The sequence below is a fragment of the Sphaeramia orbicularis genome, chromosome 18 (assembly GCF_902148855.1).
Source record: "Sphaeramia orbicularis chromosome 18, fSphaOr1.1, whole genome shotgun sequence".
NCBI classification, from domain to species: Eukaryota; Metazoa; Chordata; class Actinopteri; order Kurtiformes; family Apogonidae; genus Sphaeramia; species Sphaeramia orbicularis.
The window spans coordinates 13,311,975-13,330,507 of NC_043974.1; the positions used below are offsets into that span (position 1 = coordinate 13,311,975).

At 37.9% G+C, this 18,533-nt stretch overlaps 1 protein-coding gene and 1 long non-coding RNA gene across 2 annotated transcripts; both read right to left on the reverse strand.

Moving 5' to 3' along the window:
• Positions 1 to 961: 961 nt before the first annotated feature.
• On the reverse strand, positions 962 to 15,387 carry LOC115438966 (uncharacterized). The gene is made up of 9 exons (XM_030162861.1): positions 15,330 to 15,387; positions 15,084 to 15,197; positions 12,263 to 12,557; positions 7,719 to 7,870; positions 7,305 to 7,623; positions 7,032 to 7,180; positions 5,050 to 5,305; positions 1,201 to 1,379; positions 962 to 1,116 (listed from the first exon to the last, which is right to left on the reverse strand). The coding sequence occupies exons 1-9, from the start codon at positions 15,385 to 15,387 to the stop codon at positions 1,055 to 1,057; spliced, it is 1,584 nt and encodes a 527-aa protein (XP_030018721.1). The 3' UTR covers positions 962 to 1,054.
• A 147-nt stretch (positions 15,388 to 15,534) lies between these two features.
• On the reverse strand, positions 15,535 to 16,002 carry LOC115438192 (uncharacterized). The gene is made up of 3 exons (XR_003938045.1): positions 15,905 to 16,002; positions 15,707 to 15,736; positions 15,535 to 15,621 (listed from the first exon to the last, which is right to left on the reverse strand). It is a non-coding gene; the product is annotated as an uncharacterized LOC115438192 (long non-coding RNA).
• Between the last annotated feature and the right edge of the window lie 2,531 nt (positions 16,003 to 18,533).

Genomic DNA, 18,533 nt, shown 5'->3' on the forward strand with positions numbered 1-18,533 from the left:
AGAGTTATTTTTTCTGTTGTGATATAATAACCTTTAGATTTACTGAGTTTTCAAGAATATCTAAATTAAATATAGGAAAATACATGATTTGCAGTAAAAAATAAAAAAAATTAAAAATAAATAAATAAAGCAAAATACAGAGGATAAGAAAAATTCATTTGGGAACTGACACAAAAGTAGCACTGGGTCTTTATGGGTTAATTAAGATCTTACAAAAAAAAAAAAATGTTTGTGACTCTGGATGGAAGTAGATGTTATGACATTGCTTAAGCATTGTGTGGCATACATTTTGTGTCTTATAATCAAAGCCTAAGACAGTGTAATGACAAATTGTGTGGGTTTTTTTGTAAACCGGGCAGCCTATAATGCAGGGGTGTCAAACTCATTTTAGTTCAGGGGCCACATTCAACCCAATTTGATCTCAAGTGGGCCGGACCAGTAAAAAAAATAACAGTGAAAATTAAAATTAAATTATGATAATGTTAACATCTACAAAAATCTGTATAACATGAACAACTGGAAATGTCTTACAAAAACAAATGCAATTTTAACAATATTGTACCTCAGTTTATCATTTACACATGTGCATTAAAACTTACATTACAGTTACAAATGCACAAAACATTTAATAACAGGCAGAATATTGGTAAAATTGCATTTACTTATCCTAAGACATTTCAGGTTTTCACATTTTTTGTAAATTAAAAGTTTTTTAATATAAACATTTTCATGAAATTTTACTTTTTTACATTAAAACCAAGATAAAATTTGCTGTTTTCATTATTTATATAGGTTTAATATGATAGTATTTTACTGGTTCTGACCCACTTGATATCTAATTGGTCTGTTGGTGGAATCTGAATTAAAATTATTTTGATATCCTCGATTGTTAATATCTTCAGTGTAATTTTTGTATTTCACAAATCCATCCGACGGGCCAGATTGGATCCTTTAGTGGGCTGGATTTGGCCCCTGGGCCGCATGTTTGACACCTGTGCTATTATGGGAACAGAAAGATTTCAAATCTGCTTTCAGAGCGTATATTTCAGCCTTCCTATGGCTTCGTGCTGGAGCTGTAGAAGTAGATTCTTTGCAGTTGTGATCCATTCTCATCAGCTAAAGAGAAAGAAAAGGCTTGTCAGGAAATTGCTGTTACACATACAATAATTACATATTAAGTATCAGGAGTACAAAACCAACCTGTTTGGCAGATGAAGTGTAGGGGCTGCTCACAAGGCCGGTTCTCCCAGGAGTAGAGCTCTCTGCTGGCCATGGCTCCACAGGAGTGTGAATACAGTTTAGTTGGTGGATGTTTCAACCATTTAGTAAAGGTCATTGAACCTCCAGACATCCAGAACCAACTGTCTTTCATTAATAATCTGACAAAAAAGATTGAACATAAGTTATTTCAGTGTTCTAAATCACCACTCAACACCCCGAAACATGGTTTATTTAATGATTTAATGTTCAACTTCACTTTGCTTCGATGTTTGTCATGGACTACAGCGCTGCAAAGAACTGTTTAGGAAGCCTTCAGACGTGTTTGTCTAGGAATGACACCGATGCAAAGATATGGGCAAACAAAATTTGACTAAGACATGGGTTTTTAAAGGAAATTTGCAAAATTCAAATGGACAAGCACTTGGACTGTATGGAAATCAAAGGGCAGGAAACTTCATGTCTTAAGTTAAGTTAAAACCCTAATACATCCATTGCCAAAGGGTGGGTTTTGGCTAGAGCTGCACAATATATTGTTTGAGCTTCATCATCACAATGTACGTGTGCGCAACAGTCCTGAAACGTAGGAGGCAAATGAACTCAACGTGTTCTCATCTAATTTCCACCTGGGTACAGTGATCCACCAATGAAAACTGTTCTTAATCAGTTTGCTGAAGCAGACCACGCCCCTACACATGAGGAGTCGCTGGTAACAACACTGAAAAATAAGCAACAAACGAGAGAAAATCCCCAAAAACTAAGACTTGGTGTCAAAAAGAAAAGCAACATCAGTTATCTGGAATTATTTCGGCTAGAAGAAGGATGATACTGAAACATGTGTTCTGTGTTGATAGTGTCTTGCACCTGTTGGCACAGCAAGAGGAAACACAACTAATTTGTTTGATCATTTATGTCAGCACCACACAAATATTATATCCTTCAGGAGGATTTTTTCATATCACAATATATATCGCAGGGTTAAAAAAATTGCAATGTCAGTTTTTTTCAGTGTCATGCAGCCCTAATCTTATCCCATCTTCTAAAAAAAAGGCCAGACCGGCAGTTGATACCAATCTGTAGATCGGATCAGGACATCCCTAACAGAAATATGTTTTTAAGACAAAGGGTTTGACTTGCTGATAAACTCTTATTGCTTGCTCTTTGAGGTATTGAGGAGATGCCTTCACACAGTAGATCAATGAGGAGGGGTGATTTGTATTCTCTCCTGGGGTAGTTAAAGGGGGAGTTAAAGTGGGCTCTTTCTCTAATAGGTGATGTTTACACAGCTGTCATATCCTCCTGAGTATTTTTTCATATAGCAATATACATATTGCAGGGTTAAAAAAAATCCCAATGTAATTTTTTTCAAATATCGTGCAGCCCTAGTTGTGGCTTACAAGTGGGTCACCAAAATTAAATATACCATTCAAGCATTCCAGAAACATTTCAGACAGAGGCCCCTTTGTATTAATCTAATAATTGTACTTTAATTGTACTTGACTGTTTTACTAATGAAACCCATTAACGCTGCCTAAAAGCACTTACTCTGTCTCATGTTTAAAGTATTTTAGATGAATAAAAGAAAGATTTGTATCGAATGTGTATTTCGGTGAAAAAGTGGATCAAGATGTCCAAGATAACATTATCAGTTGATGCAAAAATAGTAATAAAAATGGTCAAGAAAATTGTCTCTTCTCATGCTTCATCGATAAAGCCTGTGGTTAAAAGGTCACCATTGTTTATCACGTGTAACAGTTTGCAGAGATGGAATATAATATTCATAATGTTGTTATAATGAGGTACAGTGAGTGTACCTGCTTTGTTAGGTACCATGAAGTAATGGTACTGATGTAAGGAATGATGTTCAAAGGGATAATGTGGATGTGGACAGGGGTCTGGATCAGCACTGATGTTGTAATGCTCTAAAAGTGATGTTCTAATGTTGTAAAATGCATGTTCCTTCAGCCTTACATGTGTTTTTCCTGTATTTTTTAATATTAACTTCTTGTTTGTTTTGGAGTTTTTTGCCACTTAAGAGTAAGGAACCAGTTTTCTTACTCTTGTCTTGTTAGGTCCCCCAACGAAAAACTAAGGTTGAAATTTTGGATTTCAGAGTATTTCTATGAGTGCCCTATAAAGGGTTAAAACATGGGCCCAATCTTTGGAAACTCTGTGCTAACACACACAACGACAGCTCACTGAGTCTACACTGACAAAAATGTTTTTTTTTGGTGTAGTAATATTTATTAGGTTAACTGTCACCATTTTTATTTTCTAATTGTAAGTATCAGTGAGAACCAGAATTATTCAAGTAAAACTAAATCTGTCATTCGTGTAATAAATAAACTGTGTGGGAAGAGTAAGGTGTATTATGTATTTTCACATAATATTCAAAGGTTGTAGTCAATGCATATGAACCTTTTTTGAAAGTTTTAATCGGCAATTTAAACTGCAGAAGAAATATGTTACCTGATGTGTAAATGTTACTTACATATTGTCCATTAATAAAAATTAGAAAAAGTATAGTAGCGAGCCACACTGATCGTAATGGGGGCAGTTTATGCCGAGTCATGTGACTCACGTAGTTTACAGTGTCACTGAGTCATGTGACAGTGCGCTACCTAGAAAAAATAAAGGAAGGTCCACACAACCTGTGAGCTCCCAAACCATTTATTCAGCTGCGTGACGTTTCGGAGCGAGGCCCTTCATCAGACTGAGGACAGACAAACTTACACAGGTGTTTTATATGCAGCATCTAATCACAACACGTGACCTGCAATATACATCATTTTGGAGTAACAGAAAAAAATCTTTTAAAACTTTTCAAACATATGATCAATTATAAATGATCAAGAGTCAAACATTTCAAATGTCCACAAATACAAATTACACAGGTTTTTTATATGCAGTGTCTGACCACAATAGCACGTGATATGCAATATACGTCATCTTAGAAGAGCAGGTCGGGTGTTGTGATTAGACGCTGCATATAAAACACCTGTGTAAGTTTGTCTGTCCTCAGTCTGATGAAGGGCCTCGGCCCGAAACATCACGTAGCTGAATAAATGGTTTAGGAGCTCACAGGTTGTGCGGACCTTCCTTTATTTTTTCATGGTTAATTTTTGGGATCCCACACACCTCCTATTTTTGGATGTGCGTGTCGTTTACCTTTTTTCACAGTGCGCTACCTTGCAAGTTTTAAATATCTGTTAAAAGCAGGTTGCTGTCGTGCCTTCTGTAGTTCTATGACTCATGTTCTGCCTATAGGGGCGAGTAGCAGAGTTAACTGGGTGGAAGGAATATTTCAGTTTGACGCCAGGACTCAACAGTCTGTGCTGCTGTCATACAGTCTATACTGTTTTGCACATGTTAAGTAGAAGTAAATGCCACTGTCTTTTTATAAGTGTGTGGTATATTGGGATCTGAGAAGTGCAATCAATGTTCACTCTCCCGTAACTTTGATCTACTATAGTGTCACAGTGTTTAAAAATTACCTTGAAAAGCCTTTAGCTTTAGGTGCATTAGCATTAGCATTTTTCAGTTTGAAGCAGTCAGAGTCGAAGTAAAACTTACAAAGAAGGAGAAAGTAAAATTCAATGACCATATTAATAATCATCAGTAAATTACCTGAAGTTTGCTGGTAAAATAAATGTATGCCCACAAGTAAATATTACTTGATGATCGCCCTTGTAGAATTTACTTACAATTCTAAGTGTAAATACTTTCCTAAGTTTTCCTAAGTAAATAACACCCTCAATTTTTTTTTCAGTGTAATTCTCTCAATAAGAGCATCTATTAAATCTCTAAAAAAATACCAACTATATAGTGTACCGGCGCAATCCAACCCAGACATAATCTGTGAGCAGGACCGGACTGCGGCTCAGCAGATCCTCCACCTCATTCTGCTCTTCTTCGCTGTGGAGGCTAAGCAGGTCCCAGTGGTGTCGTCTGCAGTAGATCAGCGCATCAGACCAGCAAAGCTTGGCAAACACCAGCGTCACATTCCTGCCTCCAAGCAGCAGGCTCACAGAGGGAAGAGGGAGAACCGGACCAGCAGGAGGTGGCGGTACAGAAGGAGTGATGTCAGCTGGCACGGGAGAGAGGGAATTTGAATAATTCCTCTAAAGGCGGCCATACACTGTGCAATTTTAGAGACGATTTCTCATGCGTGCGACTATTTCTGGGATTGGGCCAGATGTGCTTCTAATCGTGTGTCGTACTTTGTGCAGTGTACATGGGGTAAAGAGAAGCAATGACCACCTCACGACCAGCAATCGTGTGGTCGCTCCTTGTGAGGGTATCGTACTGTCAAAGCAGTGCCATGAGCTGATGTGCATCAAATTCTCATACTGTGCATGCGCGAATACAATAATAGCCAGCTACTGTAAGCTAATTCTAAGCTTACAGCAGCTGGCTATTGGCCTAGTGCAATTTAGCTTTTGCACCTTACCTCTACAGGGTGAGTCAGAAAAAACGCTCTTTTCATTTAAAGAAATTGTACCACTGAAATGGAAATGCTTATTTTTCTTTTGATTATACAGTCATATTGATGTGGTTACTGAGCATGTCTGGTGATTGAATCATTGATTTATGGCATAGCATAACAGAGGGAATGTCCATTGTTTATTGTGCACCGAAATATCTCCCAACACAGTTTATGCCACCGTGAATGAAATTGAAATTGTCAACCATTACAGCATGTTTACTCGCCATCAAAATGTTTTGTCTCAACGAAGTCGTCTGGCACGACCTTCAACCTGGCTACTATTCAGATTGATGCAAATCTGTGCTCATTGTCGTATCTCTAACACAGCTCTTCTCGCCATTCGTGTTCGTCGTAGGGCTTGGATTTCAGCCATGATGCGATTTCGGAGTTCCTGAAGAGTTTGTGGAACAGTCTGATACACACGGTTTTTAAGATACCCCCACAAGAAAAAATCAAGGGGGGTCAAGTCCGGGGATCTAGGTGGCCACTCTCTCTCCTGACCCAAACAGACAACTCGATGAGGAAATAATACCTGCAATTGCTGTGGTCTTGCCATGATGAAAACTCCCTGGGCACTGTCATGTAGGCCTGTGTCCTGAGTGTGAAAGCAAAGCCTCGACACCTGTAATTGTTGTCAATTTCAAGTTTGTTCACTGTGGTATACATTGTGTTGGCAGGTATTTCAGTGCCCAATAAACAATGGACCTTCTCTCTCTTATGCAATGCAATAAATCTATGACTACATCACGAGACATGCTCAATAACCACATCAATATGACTGCATGGTCAAAAGAAAAATCAGTGTTTCCGTTTTAGCAGTACAATTTCTTTAAATGGAAAGAGGGTTTTTTCTGACTCACCCTGTAGTTCCCTTTGCTGTAGGATTGACAGCCCATACTGTCCACGTCTGGACAACCAATTCCTGCACCAAACACGTCGTCCTCTTTTGTTCTTTTTTGATTCCCCGCAGATAATGGCACATATTGCCAAAGCAGCTCGTTGGTTTTTGTTTAGCACTACCATTTCGTGATTCTCGCCAATACACAATCGTCTATGCACTTCCAGATTCCTTGGTATTTCTGGATGCAACACTCGAACATGTGGTGCGTCCTCTGGTGTATGGTCCTACAGTGTGAGCAGTCAGGTCGCATACGAGCATCGGTCCGTACAGTGTGAGAACATGAATCGTGAGTCTGACTTTACCATTGATTCACACAGTTTGAGATAGAGCTGCGTGCAACGATCGAAATAATCGCAGTGTATGGCCCCCTTAAAAGATATTAGTCTTGAAACATCATTTGATCCATCATTTGAACATGTGACCTACCCACTGGAGAAGCATAGATCTCCACTTCACACATCTCTATAAGCTTACTGGTTCCTGGGTTGACCACACTGACATAACGCCCTTCCATGTCTGGACACTGGAAGGTGACGCTTTGTTTTTTTACCACCACAGCTGAGATAACGTCACATCTTATGGAAAGAAGAATTGATCAGTTTAACAAAGTTTTACTTATTAGTGGTATTGATAAGTGACCGCTGAACCGCTTTTTAAAATTATTGACATGTATTTCAGTTTGGAGGTGTCATGTCTTACCTAGGGTTACTGTGGTCATGGAAGTATCTTTTGTTCCCAACTCGGATTTCTGCACCTATGAGTGTTTCAGCGCAGCAGTCTTGTCTATTATATATAGTGACAGCACTGACCTTATGCACAGACACCAGGTCTACAAACCACCAGGGGTTATTATGTTCTAATGTATGGACACAGCAATTTTGTACAAAATTTAAAAGTCGACACCCATCAACAGCCTTAGCAGAATCCCCCGAAATCACTTTTCCATTTGCATGATGTTCCTGATATGCTGACACCTGTGCTGTTGTTTTCCAAAGGGCTACATTTTGTAGAGGCGCCACTAACAATTGAAACAAAAAAAGAAAAAATACAGTGAGTGAACAAATGTCAAATGGTTGGTTTCACTGTGTGTAATCCAGTCAGTGATTGCTATACCTTTCGGAGTAGCATACACCTCCACTTCGCACAGGGTCAGGGTCTTTCCGTTTCCGGGGATAACCATGTTGACATAGCGACCCTCCATCATGCCATTGTCACAGTGGATCGTAAGGGTTTTTCCAGGTCTTATGTGGGAGATGGTTGCACACCTGACAGTAGAGCAGTCAGAAAGACGTCTGCATTTGACAATTGAGATTCTCTAAGTACAGTTTTCTCATGAAATTGCGTTGTATGTCACGCCAGTTCTTCTGGCATTTTCGACCTTTCGCGTGTTATTCAATGGCATTTGATCGTGTGTCAATTTACACCAAAATCTCCGGTTCATGTACCCATAACCCTCAGTGCGTGGTATTTGACACAGTGTGAACATACAAGTGTAAAGCTTATAATGCGCACAGATAACATGCCAATTAAAAGTGGCGTGTACCGTAAATTCCGGACTATAGACCGCACCTGAATATAAGCCGCGGACCCTAATTTTAGAAAGAAAATCAATTTTGTACACGTATAAGCCGCGCCGGTTTATAAGCCGCGGGTGTCCACCAGTGGTGATTTCTCACAGACTGCAAGAGAAGCCCGGCTTCCCCTATCATTACGAAAATTAAATGGTTAAATATGTTTGGTTGTGTTGACATTTCATTGACTACGCATGTGTTAAAACGCGTTCATCTCACAGACGAGTTTGTTCAGAATCAGCTTTATCACAAATCATCAGACTCCATGTTGTTCACTTCTCATACACTGAACAAAAATATAAATGCCCCACTTTTGTTTTTGCTCCCATTTTTCATGAGCTGAACTCAAAGATCTAAAACTTTTTCTGTGTACACACAAGGTTTATTTCTCTCAAATATTGCTCACAAATCTGTCTAAATTTGTGTTAGTGAACACTTCTTCTTTCCTGAGATAATCCATCCACCTCACAGGTGTGGCATATCAAGATGCTGATTAGACAGCATGATTTTTGCACAGGTGTGCCTTAGGCTGGCCACAATAAAAGGCCACTCCAAAATGTGCAGTTTTATCACACAGCACAATACCACAGATGTCACAAGTTTTGAGGGAATATGCAATTGGCATGCTGACTTCAGGAATCTCCACCAGAGCTTTTGCTTGTGAATTGAATGTTCATTTCTCTACCATAAGCCATCTCCAAAGTTGTTTCAGAGAATTCATGAAGAAGACTGTGCAAGGAAAATGGTGGTTACACCAAATACTGACTGGTTTTCTGACCCCCCTGGACCACCCAATACAGTAAAACTGCACATTTTAGAGTGGCCTTTTATTGTGGCCAGCCTGTCACACCTGTGCAATAATCCTGCTGTCTAATCAGCGTCTTGATCTGCCACACCTGTGAGGTGGATGGATTATCTCAGCAAAGGACAAAGGAGAAGTGCTCACTAACACAGATTTAGACAAATTTATGAACAATATTTGAGAGAAATAGGCCTTTTGTGTACATAGAAAAAGTTTTAGGTTTGGTTCAGCTCATGAAAAATGGGAGCAAAAACAAAAGTGGTGCGTTTATATTTTTGTTCAGTGTACATTCCCGTTGCGCCGTTTCCTCATACGATCTATGGTCAATGCATTTCCCCGTTGAAGCCTGGCTTCTATGAGAGTCTATGGGACCGAGTGGAACCTTTTTTTTCATTGCGTCAAAACTGGACGGTAATTGGATAAAGGTTTTCTTTGAGTTCAAATGAAATTATTCCCTGTATGTAAATGGGTCTGATATGTGTGAGCTTGCTGTCATATCTATGGGTTGATTTGTTGTTAATATGATGATTAAAAAACAAAAGACAAAAAACGAGTCAATAAAAGGTTAGTAATAAAAGCACATTTTCTCTTTCTTTTTTTTTTGTCTGTGGACTTATCGGGGTTTCCTTTGGATTCGTGCCGATACAGGATTGACTTGCTTTTGCGCTGGCTGTGGATTCACGGACTTAAAATGACTTGAAAGACACTTGAAAGTGAACAAATTTTTGTTTTTCGTTAGAGTAGGACTTTTAATTTATTTTTAAAATATAAAGATTAAAAACAAGTAATTACGTCTGTTGTAATATCATTTTCATTTAACATTACGCACGACGTGCGCATTAATTCTGAGATGCTTTAAATTTATGACGGTCTCTGGAGAGCTTTATTGGGTGTTTTCATTCAGAATTTTGTTTTGTATATTTGTGAAACAATATTAACATTTGAAGGTTTACTATTTTTCCTTAAAAGTTCCCCTTTTGTGTGTGTTAATATTAACTTTATAAAGGTTAAGTTGTTAATGTTATCCATTCCTGCATACCTGGTAACAATAGACAGATTCTTCCCTGGGGTGTGGCAGGATATAAGGTAAAATCGTCGTATAAGCCGCGTCGGAGTATAAGCCGCAGTGTTTAAAGCATGGGAAAAAAGTAGCGGCTTATAGTCCGGAATTTATGGTATATTAACGCGAGTCATAATATCACGTTGATTTTCTCATATGACTGTACCTTTTATCGCTTTTCCCACATCATGATACCTTTCCACAGTTGCATTGAACTAATGGATTGAAGTTGGTTGAAGTAAGTTCATCAGTTCAAGCAGATTACACACACATTCCCACTCAAATGCATCACAAATTAAACAGAATTTTGAGGAAATTGCCATGAGAAAATGCTCATTTCTATGCATTTCAGTTCTGTCCTGAGAATATTAGGAGTTAGTTTATGGAAGATTGTGAAACTTCAGCTTTCTTTATGCGTTATTCTTCGTCTAGGTGGAAGCTTTCACATATGGAGAATCTGCAGAGTTTACAGTTTGTGTTTTCTTAAGCTATAGCATGTCCTTTGGAAACATATTTTGTTTGTTGAGATCTGATCGCCTCACATTCAGTTGGTTGATTAAATATTTGCAGGGTTTCAGAGCATAACATAAAGTAAATAGTCGCTCTAATTGAAAGTAAAAAAAAAAAATCAAATGACTTAAACTTCTTGCATCTTTCCATAAAAATCCAAAAATACACGGTTAAGCCATTTTGGTCTTTATTTTGATTGCACTGATTAAAAAAAAACTGTACAAAATAGAGACTGATCCCATGACATTGTATTGTATGTCATGGCAGTTTTTACAGCATTTGGTGTGCTATACGTACACATTTTCCATCTTTCGTGTGTTCTTCAGCACCATTTGATCGTGTGAGAGTTTACGCCAAGATCTCCGGTTCACATAACCATAACCCTCAGTGCGTGGTATTTGACGTGGCATGAATGTACATGCGGAAAGCTTATAATGCATACAGATAACACACCAGTTCAAAGTGGCGTACATCAGTCATATCACATTGACAAAATATTAAGCTTTTTGTTTACTTTAATGCTATATTGTATAACACTTTATCCTGTTTTGCACAATGTTTTAATATTATTTTTTAAAGGAGTGATATTTTGCTTTTTTTAAATGGAACTATGCATTTTAAAACATTTCCCTGTGGTCTGCATAAACCATAAATGTAGCACAATACAGCAAATGTTTTACAACTGGCGCCCAGTATAATTGCATCGTGTGCACATATTTTGCACCTACATCATAGTGAACATTACAGCATTATTGGCACCTTGCAGTCTAATTATCCCCTTTTTTTTTGAGTTTCTGGGATTTAAAGGAATGATATTTTGCTTTTTTAAATGGAATTATGCATTTTCAAACATTTCCCTGTGGTCTAAATAAACAGTAAATGCTCTGCTTGGGTTTGAATTCTTCATTAATTCAACTCCACAGGTCCATCTTCAACCCTATTTCTGAGTAATGACACAAGAAAGGTGGTTTGGAGCGCTGGCACTTTAAATGCAAATGAGCCACTTCAGGCCCCACCCCCTCCAGGTTGTTGGCTGTGCTGCTCTGTCCCGTTCAACCAACAACTGAACATTTTAGCTAATCAGCTTGAAGTTTGAACATATTTTCGGTTTTTACTACAACCGTTACTGCTGACAAACAATTATGGCATATTCGGAGAAATGTTCATCGGAAGTCTTGACCTTATTTGTGTAAATGTCATGACGTAACTAGTTATAGACGTAACAAATTAGAAAGGAATTAAAACGGGTTGTAGAAATCCACTTGATTTTTGTCAAAATGAATATAAAGATAACTTTGCAGCACCTGGAGGGTTCAAATTCAAACTTTTGTAATTATTAGGGTCCAAATACACAAATAAATAAACCAAAGACAAATAAAAGTGGGTTTAGCAAAATATGACCCCTTTAATAAAAAAGTTTAGCGCAAATAATTACATACGAAAGGAAACATAGTGAAGGTTGTTAGTGATGTGGTTTTGCAAGAACTTGATTAACCAGTTGGTTTATTATTTGCATCAGAAATTACTTCCTTGTTTGCAACAAAGTCTAAAATACTAGAAAGTCCTATTATGCAATGCTACAGAATTACTCTAATGGGTTGAAACACAAACATTATGCAAAACTGGGAGGGAAAGAGTGAATGCTTCTGTGGTTGTGGTTAACAAACCTAAGGTGGAAAACTATGTGTGTATGTATGCAAACGCCTGTCATCACCTGGGGTTGTCGTTTCCATTGTTGTGAAGAGATTTTCCGATCCGTATCTCAGCTCCGTCTAGTCTCTCGGCACAGCAGTCGCCTCTGTTGGTCACTTTGATAGATGTGATTATAAAGGTTCTTAGCAGGTCCACCCTCCACCACGGACTGGTCTCACCCTCTGCAGTGTGGCTGCAGGACCCTTTGGTGTAGAACGAGTTCCTTCTCCCATCAATGGCTTTGAATGCAGCGGCAAAAGAGAGCGTTGACGATTGGGCGGCCTCTCCTCTCAGTGCCACGTTGGGTGTAGGAAATGCTTGAAACATAAACAGACACTTGGTTAGATCCCTGGGTTTGGTTGTTGTCACAATAATGATGGTTACTTCCAACGTCACCCTTTAACCCAGTGGTTCCCAACCTTTTTTGACTCGTGACCCCATTTTAAAATTACAAATTTCTAGTGACCCCAGACATTCAAAATGGAGACTTTTTTTTTTGTTGCTAAAATTAATCAGTTTTTGATCATGTAATAGTTTGCTATACTATATTGCAAATAGATGTTAATTTTAGACGACATTTAGTCTATATAATGTATATCATTATGGACAGAGGCAGAAAATCCAGGTGTAGATTACAGCACAAAGTGAGAGTTTTACTTTCCTTGGTCAGGATATGTACAGTCAGTCCAGCTTGGATTTACAAGGCTGACAATTAATCCTGAACAAACAAGAACTCAAACTATGAATTATGCAAGAGCTGCAGCATCTGAAACCGACCACAATGAACATTTGACAGATAAACAGAACCACAGTGCTTTAGTTTCAGCTTCACAGTTTGTCATGTCTGTTATGGATTGGGTTTGTCTCTCAACTCACCATATATTGTTTTATTAGTAAGTTGTTGGTTTTTTTTTTTATCAGTTACTATAAATTTCAGGTGACCCCATTTGAATTCCAGGTGACCCCACGTGGGGTCCTGACCCCAAGGTTGAAAAACACTGCTTTAGCCTCTGGTCTTTTCATTCCTAAGCAATGGTTTAATACAGTGGTTCCCAAACTTTTTTGGCTCATGACCCAAATTTAACATCACAAATTTCTGGCAACCTCAGACATTCAAAACTGAGAGATTTTTTTTTTTTTTTTTTTAACTAAAATTAATGTTTTTGATCATGTAATAGTTTGCTATACTATATTACTATACTATTACTATGCTATACTATATTTAGTTTACTATACATTTACTTTTATACTTTAAGTAGTTTTGAAATCAGTACTTTTATACTTTTACTGGAGTAAAAAGCTTGAGTTGATACTTCAACTTCTACAGAAGACTTTTTAAACCCTAGTATCTATATTTCTACCTGAGGAATGAATGGGAATACTTTGGACACCAAGCACCTACAATGCGGTATTGTGACCAGAGGTGTCAAGTAATGAAGTACTTGGGATGTAATGATTACCGGTATAACGATAAACCGCTGTAAAATTCCCAATGGTTAGTATTACCGTTTAAATTCTAATTACAATGATAACCGTGTTTGATTAGTGCACTTTCAACACTAACGTGATATGGAAAATAGTCAAACAAAGCCTATAAGGTGCCATCTTTAATGCACATTTGTATGTTTGATGTTTACATGTTAATATTTGAATGTTTCTGCCAACAGAAAGTACATTGTGCCTATTATTTTATTTCTTTGTTTTTTGTTTTTTTTTTTTTCCAAAATACAACTTGGTAAAATTATTTCAGGTTGTGTATAAGACAAAAACTTTTTGAACATTTCGAGCACATTTCAACAATACTGTGACAATAATAATAACCGTGATAATTTTGGTCACAATAACCATGATATGAAATTTTCACATGGTTACATCCCTGTGAAGTGCAAATACTTAGTTACCTTACTTAAGTAGAAATTTTGGTTATCTATATGTTACCAGAGTAATTATTTTTCAGCCGACTTTTTACCTCTACTTCTTACATTTTCACACAGTTATCTGTACTTTCTACTCCTTACATTTTAAAAATAGCCTTGTTACTCCTCCTAACATTTACATTTCGATATTACATTAGAATCATTATGGCCTTCAGACAAATGTTTTTTGGGAGGCGGGGTAGTGCACTATAGGCCCCTCCCCTGTGGCACCGCCTAAGCTTTTGTCCTAATGGCATTTTTGTCCCTTACATTTACTTTTATACTTTAAGTATTTTTGAAACCAGTACTTTTACACTTTTACTGGAGTAAAAAGCTATAGTTGATACTTGAACTTCTACAGAAGTCTTTATAAACCCTAGTATCTATACTTCTACCTGAGGAATGAATGGGAATACTTTGGACTCCAAGCACCAACGATGCAATATTGCGACCAGAGGTGTCAAGTAATGAAGTACAAATACTTAGTTACCTTACTTAAGTAGAAATTTTGGTTATCTATACTTTATATTTACTTTTATACTTTAAGTAGTTTTGAAACCAGTACTTCCACACTTTTACTGGAGTAAAAAGCTTGAGAGTCAAAACACAGTAATGTCCAATCAGAGACCGAACTTTAATTGATTGACATTCCAACATTTATTTCAATATAAAGTAGTTCCTTGTTTTGGATAATCCCTTATAGACCAACTAAAGCAAAAACTAATTTAAAAGTAAAAATGTGGGTCATTTAGCAACACTAATCTGTCAAATTGTCTCTAAAATGTCTCATCAGAGAGATTTCGAATACTGTTTTGACCCTTGAGTTGATACTTGAACTCCTACAGAAGTCTTTTTAAACCCTAGTATCTATACTTCTACCTGAGGAGTGAATACTAGATCTATAAGATGACATGTCACTGTCTTTACCGTCGTCAACAGAGTACACCTCCACTTCACAGAGACTTAAAACCCTCCTGGTTCCTGGAAGAAACACACCGACAAAACGGCCTTCTGTAGCTCTACAGGGGAAGTATAATGTTGCTGCTGGGGGAAAGGAGGTGATAATTCCACATCTGTGTTTGAAAAAGAAAAAAAAAATGAGTGGAGGGGAAAGGAAAAGTGTTATTTCTTTCAAAATGGCTCAGATATTACCAATATCTGTATTGAGCTCACCTGAATCTTCCAGTGCTATTGTTGTCCTTTGAGGAACTGATCCAGATTTCGCCACCATGTAGATTGTTTTCAGTTCCTTCCCTGTTCCCTATTATTACAGCAGCAATCTTATATGTTCTCTGAAGGTCTACCATCCACCAGGGGTCGGCCTGTTCATTGGTTTGGATGCAAGAACCAGATGTCAAAGCGTGATTTCTGTCGCCATCGATTGCCTTTTGAGGAGCACCAAAGCTGCTGTTCAGTGAAGACTGGGTAGCCATCCCATTTATTGCCACATTTTGGAGGAGAGTACCTTGAAATACAATGAATGTTAAACAAACAATTCTAACAAAATTTATACAAACTACAAAAATAAATCACACAAATGAAGAAATCACCTTCCAGTTCACCAGATGTGAAAAAAATGCCTGTTTGGATTAAGAGAGGACAGACTTAGATGTGTTTTGATGAAGGATAATAAGATTTTTCTTAATGAAAAGCATCTTTATGTGGATCTGTAATGCATCTAAAATTCAAATAAACTTAGATTCATCATGTGTCTGGAAAACAAAACCAAATGAAACAAGATTACTTACCGATTAGGATCAAAATGTGACTCATTGCTTTGGAAAAATCAGATTAAAATTAGAATGTTCAGCTGTTTTTTATACTGATCGGTAAGCAGATTTACCTATTACCTCCTCAGTTCACATCTCATGCAGAGTTAAGTCTTCTCTGAGTATTCCCAGTCACAAACAGATATTTTGTTCTGGTATTTGAGAACATGTAAAGTTGCAGTTTGCATCTGCAGTGCTGTTTGCATGAATGGCAACACACCCTGAGAGAGATCTAGTTTTTCCAAACAAATCTCTCTTCTGCTTTTCAACAAACTTCTCTCATTAACTGAAATTGATTGTGTACAGTTTTTATTATTATTTTTTCCTCATAGTAGCCGCAGTGTAATGAGTTTTGTAATCATTTAACCCTTTAACCCCTGTGACATTATTCCAGGTAAACGTGCTGCTGTGAATTGTCGTCTGTTTCAGTGTCATTAAAGCTGTTGTGAGTATGTGCTTGTGTTCCTTTTCTTCAGTGGTTTTGTTTTAACTGTGTGTTTTAGGGTCAAAACAGGTGGAATAACAGAAAAACACAAAGAGAGGAATTGAAGTTTGACAGGTTTTTACTAAATAAGACACTCAGAATGTACATTAATAAGAGATTTAGGATGTTGAACATGAACTGTGACCTGGAACACACTGAACAACAACAAGGATTTGAATTTGGGCCCAGTAGTTTTTGTTTTGGGGCTCTTTTTTTTTTTTTTTAATCAGTCCAACTGCTTTTTGGCACCTGGTTGAACTCCAAAAAATAGTTACATGGTCAAAACTCAGTAAAAACACAGTAAAAATCAATCAATCAATCAATGAAAATCACAACAGTACTGTAAACAAAAAACGACAAGAAAAACCGTGTTCTAAAAAAAAAAAGTCCAAACCATCTATTTTTATAGCTAGTCACTCTCACTCACTGCTCTGTGTTTTGCCCTCATTGTACAGGCAGTGGGGGGTGCACTGAGCATGCTCAGATGTCTATGGAAAGAACAAAGTCTATTCTACCAACACGTTTTGAAATTTTTCCTTTTGAGCCAAAGGTTGGATTTTTATGAATATTTAAAATAAATTATATGTCAGAATGCTCACCACAGACGCATCAGGGGTTAAAGGGTGAAGAGAATATGTATATATAAAATGTCTTATGTTCTAGATAGATAGATAGATAGATGAGGTAAAAATATTTTATTCCAACTTTATGGACAACAGTGTATATGAAAACATATAACAGTACCACTCCTTCAGTGGGAAGTTGTTGTTTAGAAAGCACTTCAATTTCCTCAGGAAGCACTTGTTAAAGCTACTAGACCTTCATAACTCATTTTATAACCCCCATCCCCTCGGATTTAACTAAGCTAATAGTTCAGATCCTTCCGTTGGATATCAAGGCTTACACTATGGTATGTAAGGGTATATCCCCGAAATCCCCCCAATCCTCTGCTGTATAATGAAGCAAAGGGGGATAGTTATCTTCTTATATTCTTCCACTAGGGGTCCGCTATGTTGGTTATCAAGGGAGAAGAAATCCAACCCAATCTGTCCTAATTATCACGTTCACACGAAGGATATCTGCCGGCCACGTTCAGGTTAAAACCATTAAAGGGGTCATATTTTGCTAAACCCACTTTTATTAGTCTTTGGTTCATTTATTTGTGTATTTGGACCCTAATAGTTCCAAAAGCTTGAATTTGAACCCTCCAGGTGCTGCAAAGCTATCTTTATATTCATTTTGGAAAAACTGAGTGGATTTCTACAACCTGTTTTAATTCCTGCTTAATTTGTTGCACCTATAACTAGTTACATCATGACATTTGTGTCATGTCGGCTTCTGGACTTTGTCTGTCTTGTCTGTTCTGTTTGTCATTTCCTGTTTTATTTTGTTAAGTTTCCCTCATGTGTCTTGTCTGTTGTCTTTACTTCCTCTCCCTGATCGTGTTCACCTTTTCCCTGATTACCTGACTCCTCCCTGATTATCTCCACCTGTGTCCAATTGTCTTCCCGCCCTCCTGTGTATTTAAACCCTCAGTCTTCCCCTGTTTAGTTGCCAGTTTGTGTTCTACAACTTGTTGTGCTCACTCACCAGTGTTTTTGGATCCTGTTCGTTTGTCTGCCTGTTTTCGACCTTTGACCAACGTATCTGCCTGTTCCAATCCTGCCTGCTCGTCACCGACCTGGTTCGTGTACCCGACTCTGTCTCTGCCTTCTCCCTTTGATACCTCAGCCTCCACCGGTTACCTGTGCTTCGACCTTTTGCCTGGATTACTGACCGTGAGTTCTGCTTGTCCCCCATGTACCGTTGCCGTTTAGTTTGCTCCCCTGTGTATGACCTGGCTTGTGTTTTGACCTCCCGCTGTTTGCTCCTAGTTGGGGTTCCGTTGGGGTTTCCCCGGCTCGGCCTTGCTGGTCGTCAGCCATTTCCACCCGAAGCCCAGACGTTTATCCCCGGACTCAGTGACTTCACAGAAATAACATTCTCTCGGTGTTGTATTTGTTCACTTGTTAAAGTGTTTAATAAAAACACTAAACCTTACTGGATTTTTGTGGTCTTGCTTTTGGGTTCAGCCTTTGTACTTAGCCTATCACAATTTGCACATATAAGGTCAAGACTTCCAAC

Coding starts and splice junctions, on each gene's coding strand:
- LOC115438966 (XM_030162861.1), bottom strand. CDS start 15,387: ATGGTGGCGAAATCTGGATCAGTTCCTCAAAGGACAACAATAGCACTG. Junction 7,871..12,262: donor AATGGAAACGACAACCCCAG/GTGATGACAGGC, acceptor CTCTACTGTCAG/GTGTGCAACCATCTCCCACA. Junction 1,380..5,049: donor GTCTGGGTTGGATTGCGCCG/GTACACTATATA, acceptor CTTTTTTGTCAG/ATTATTAATGAAAGACAGTT.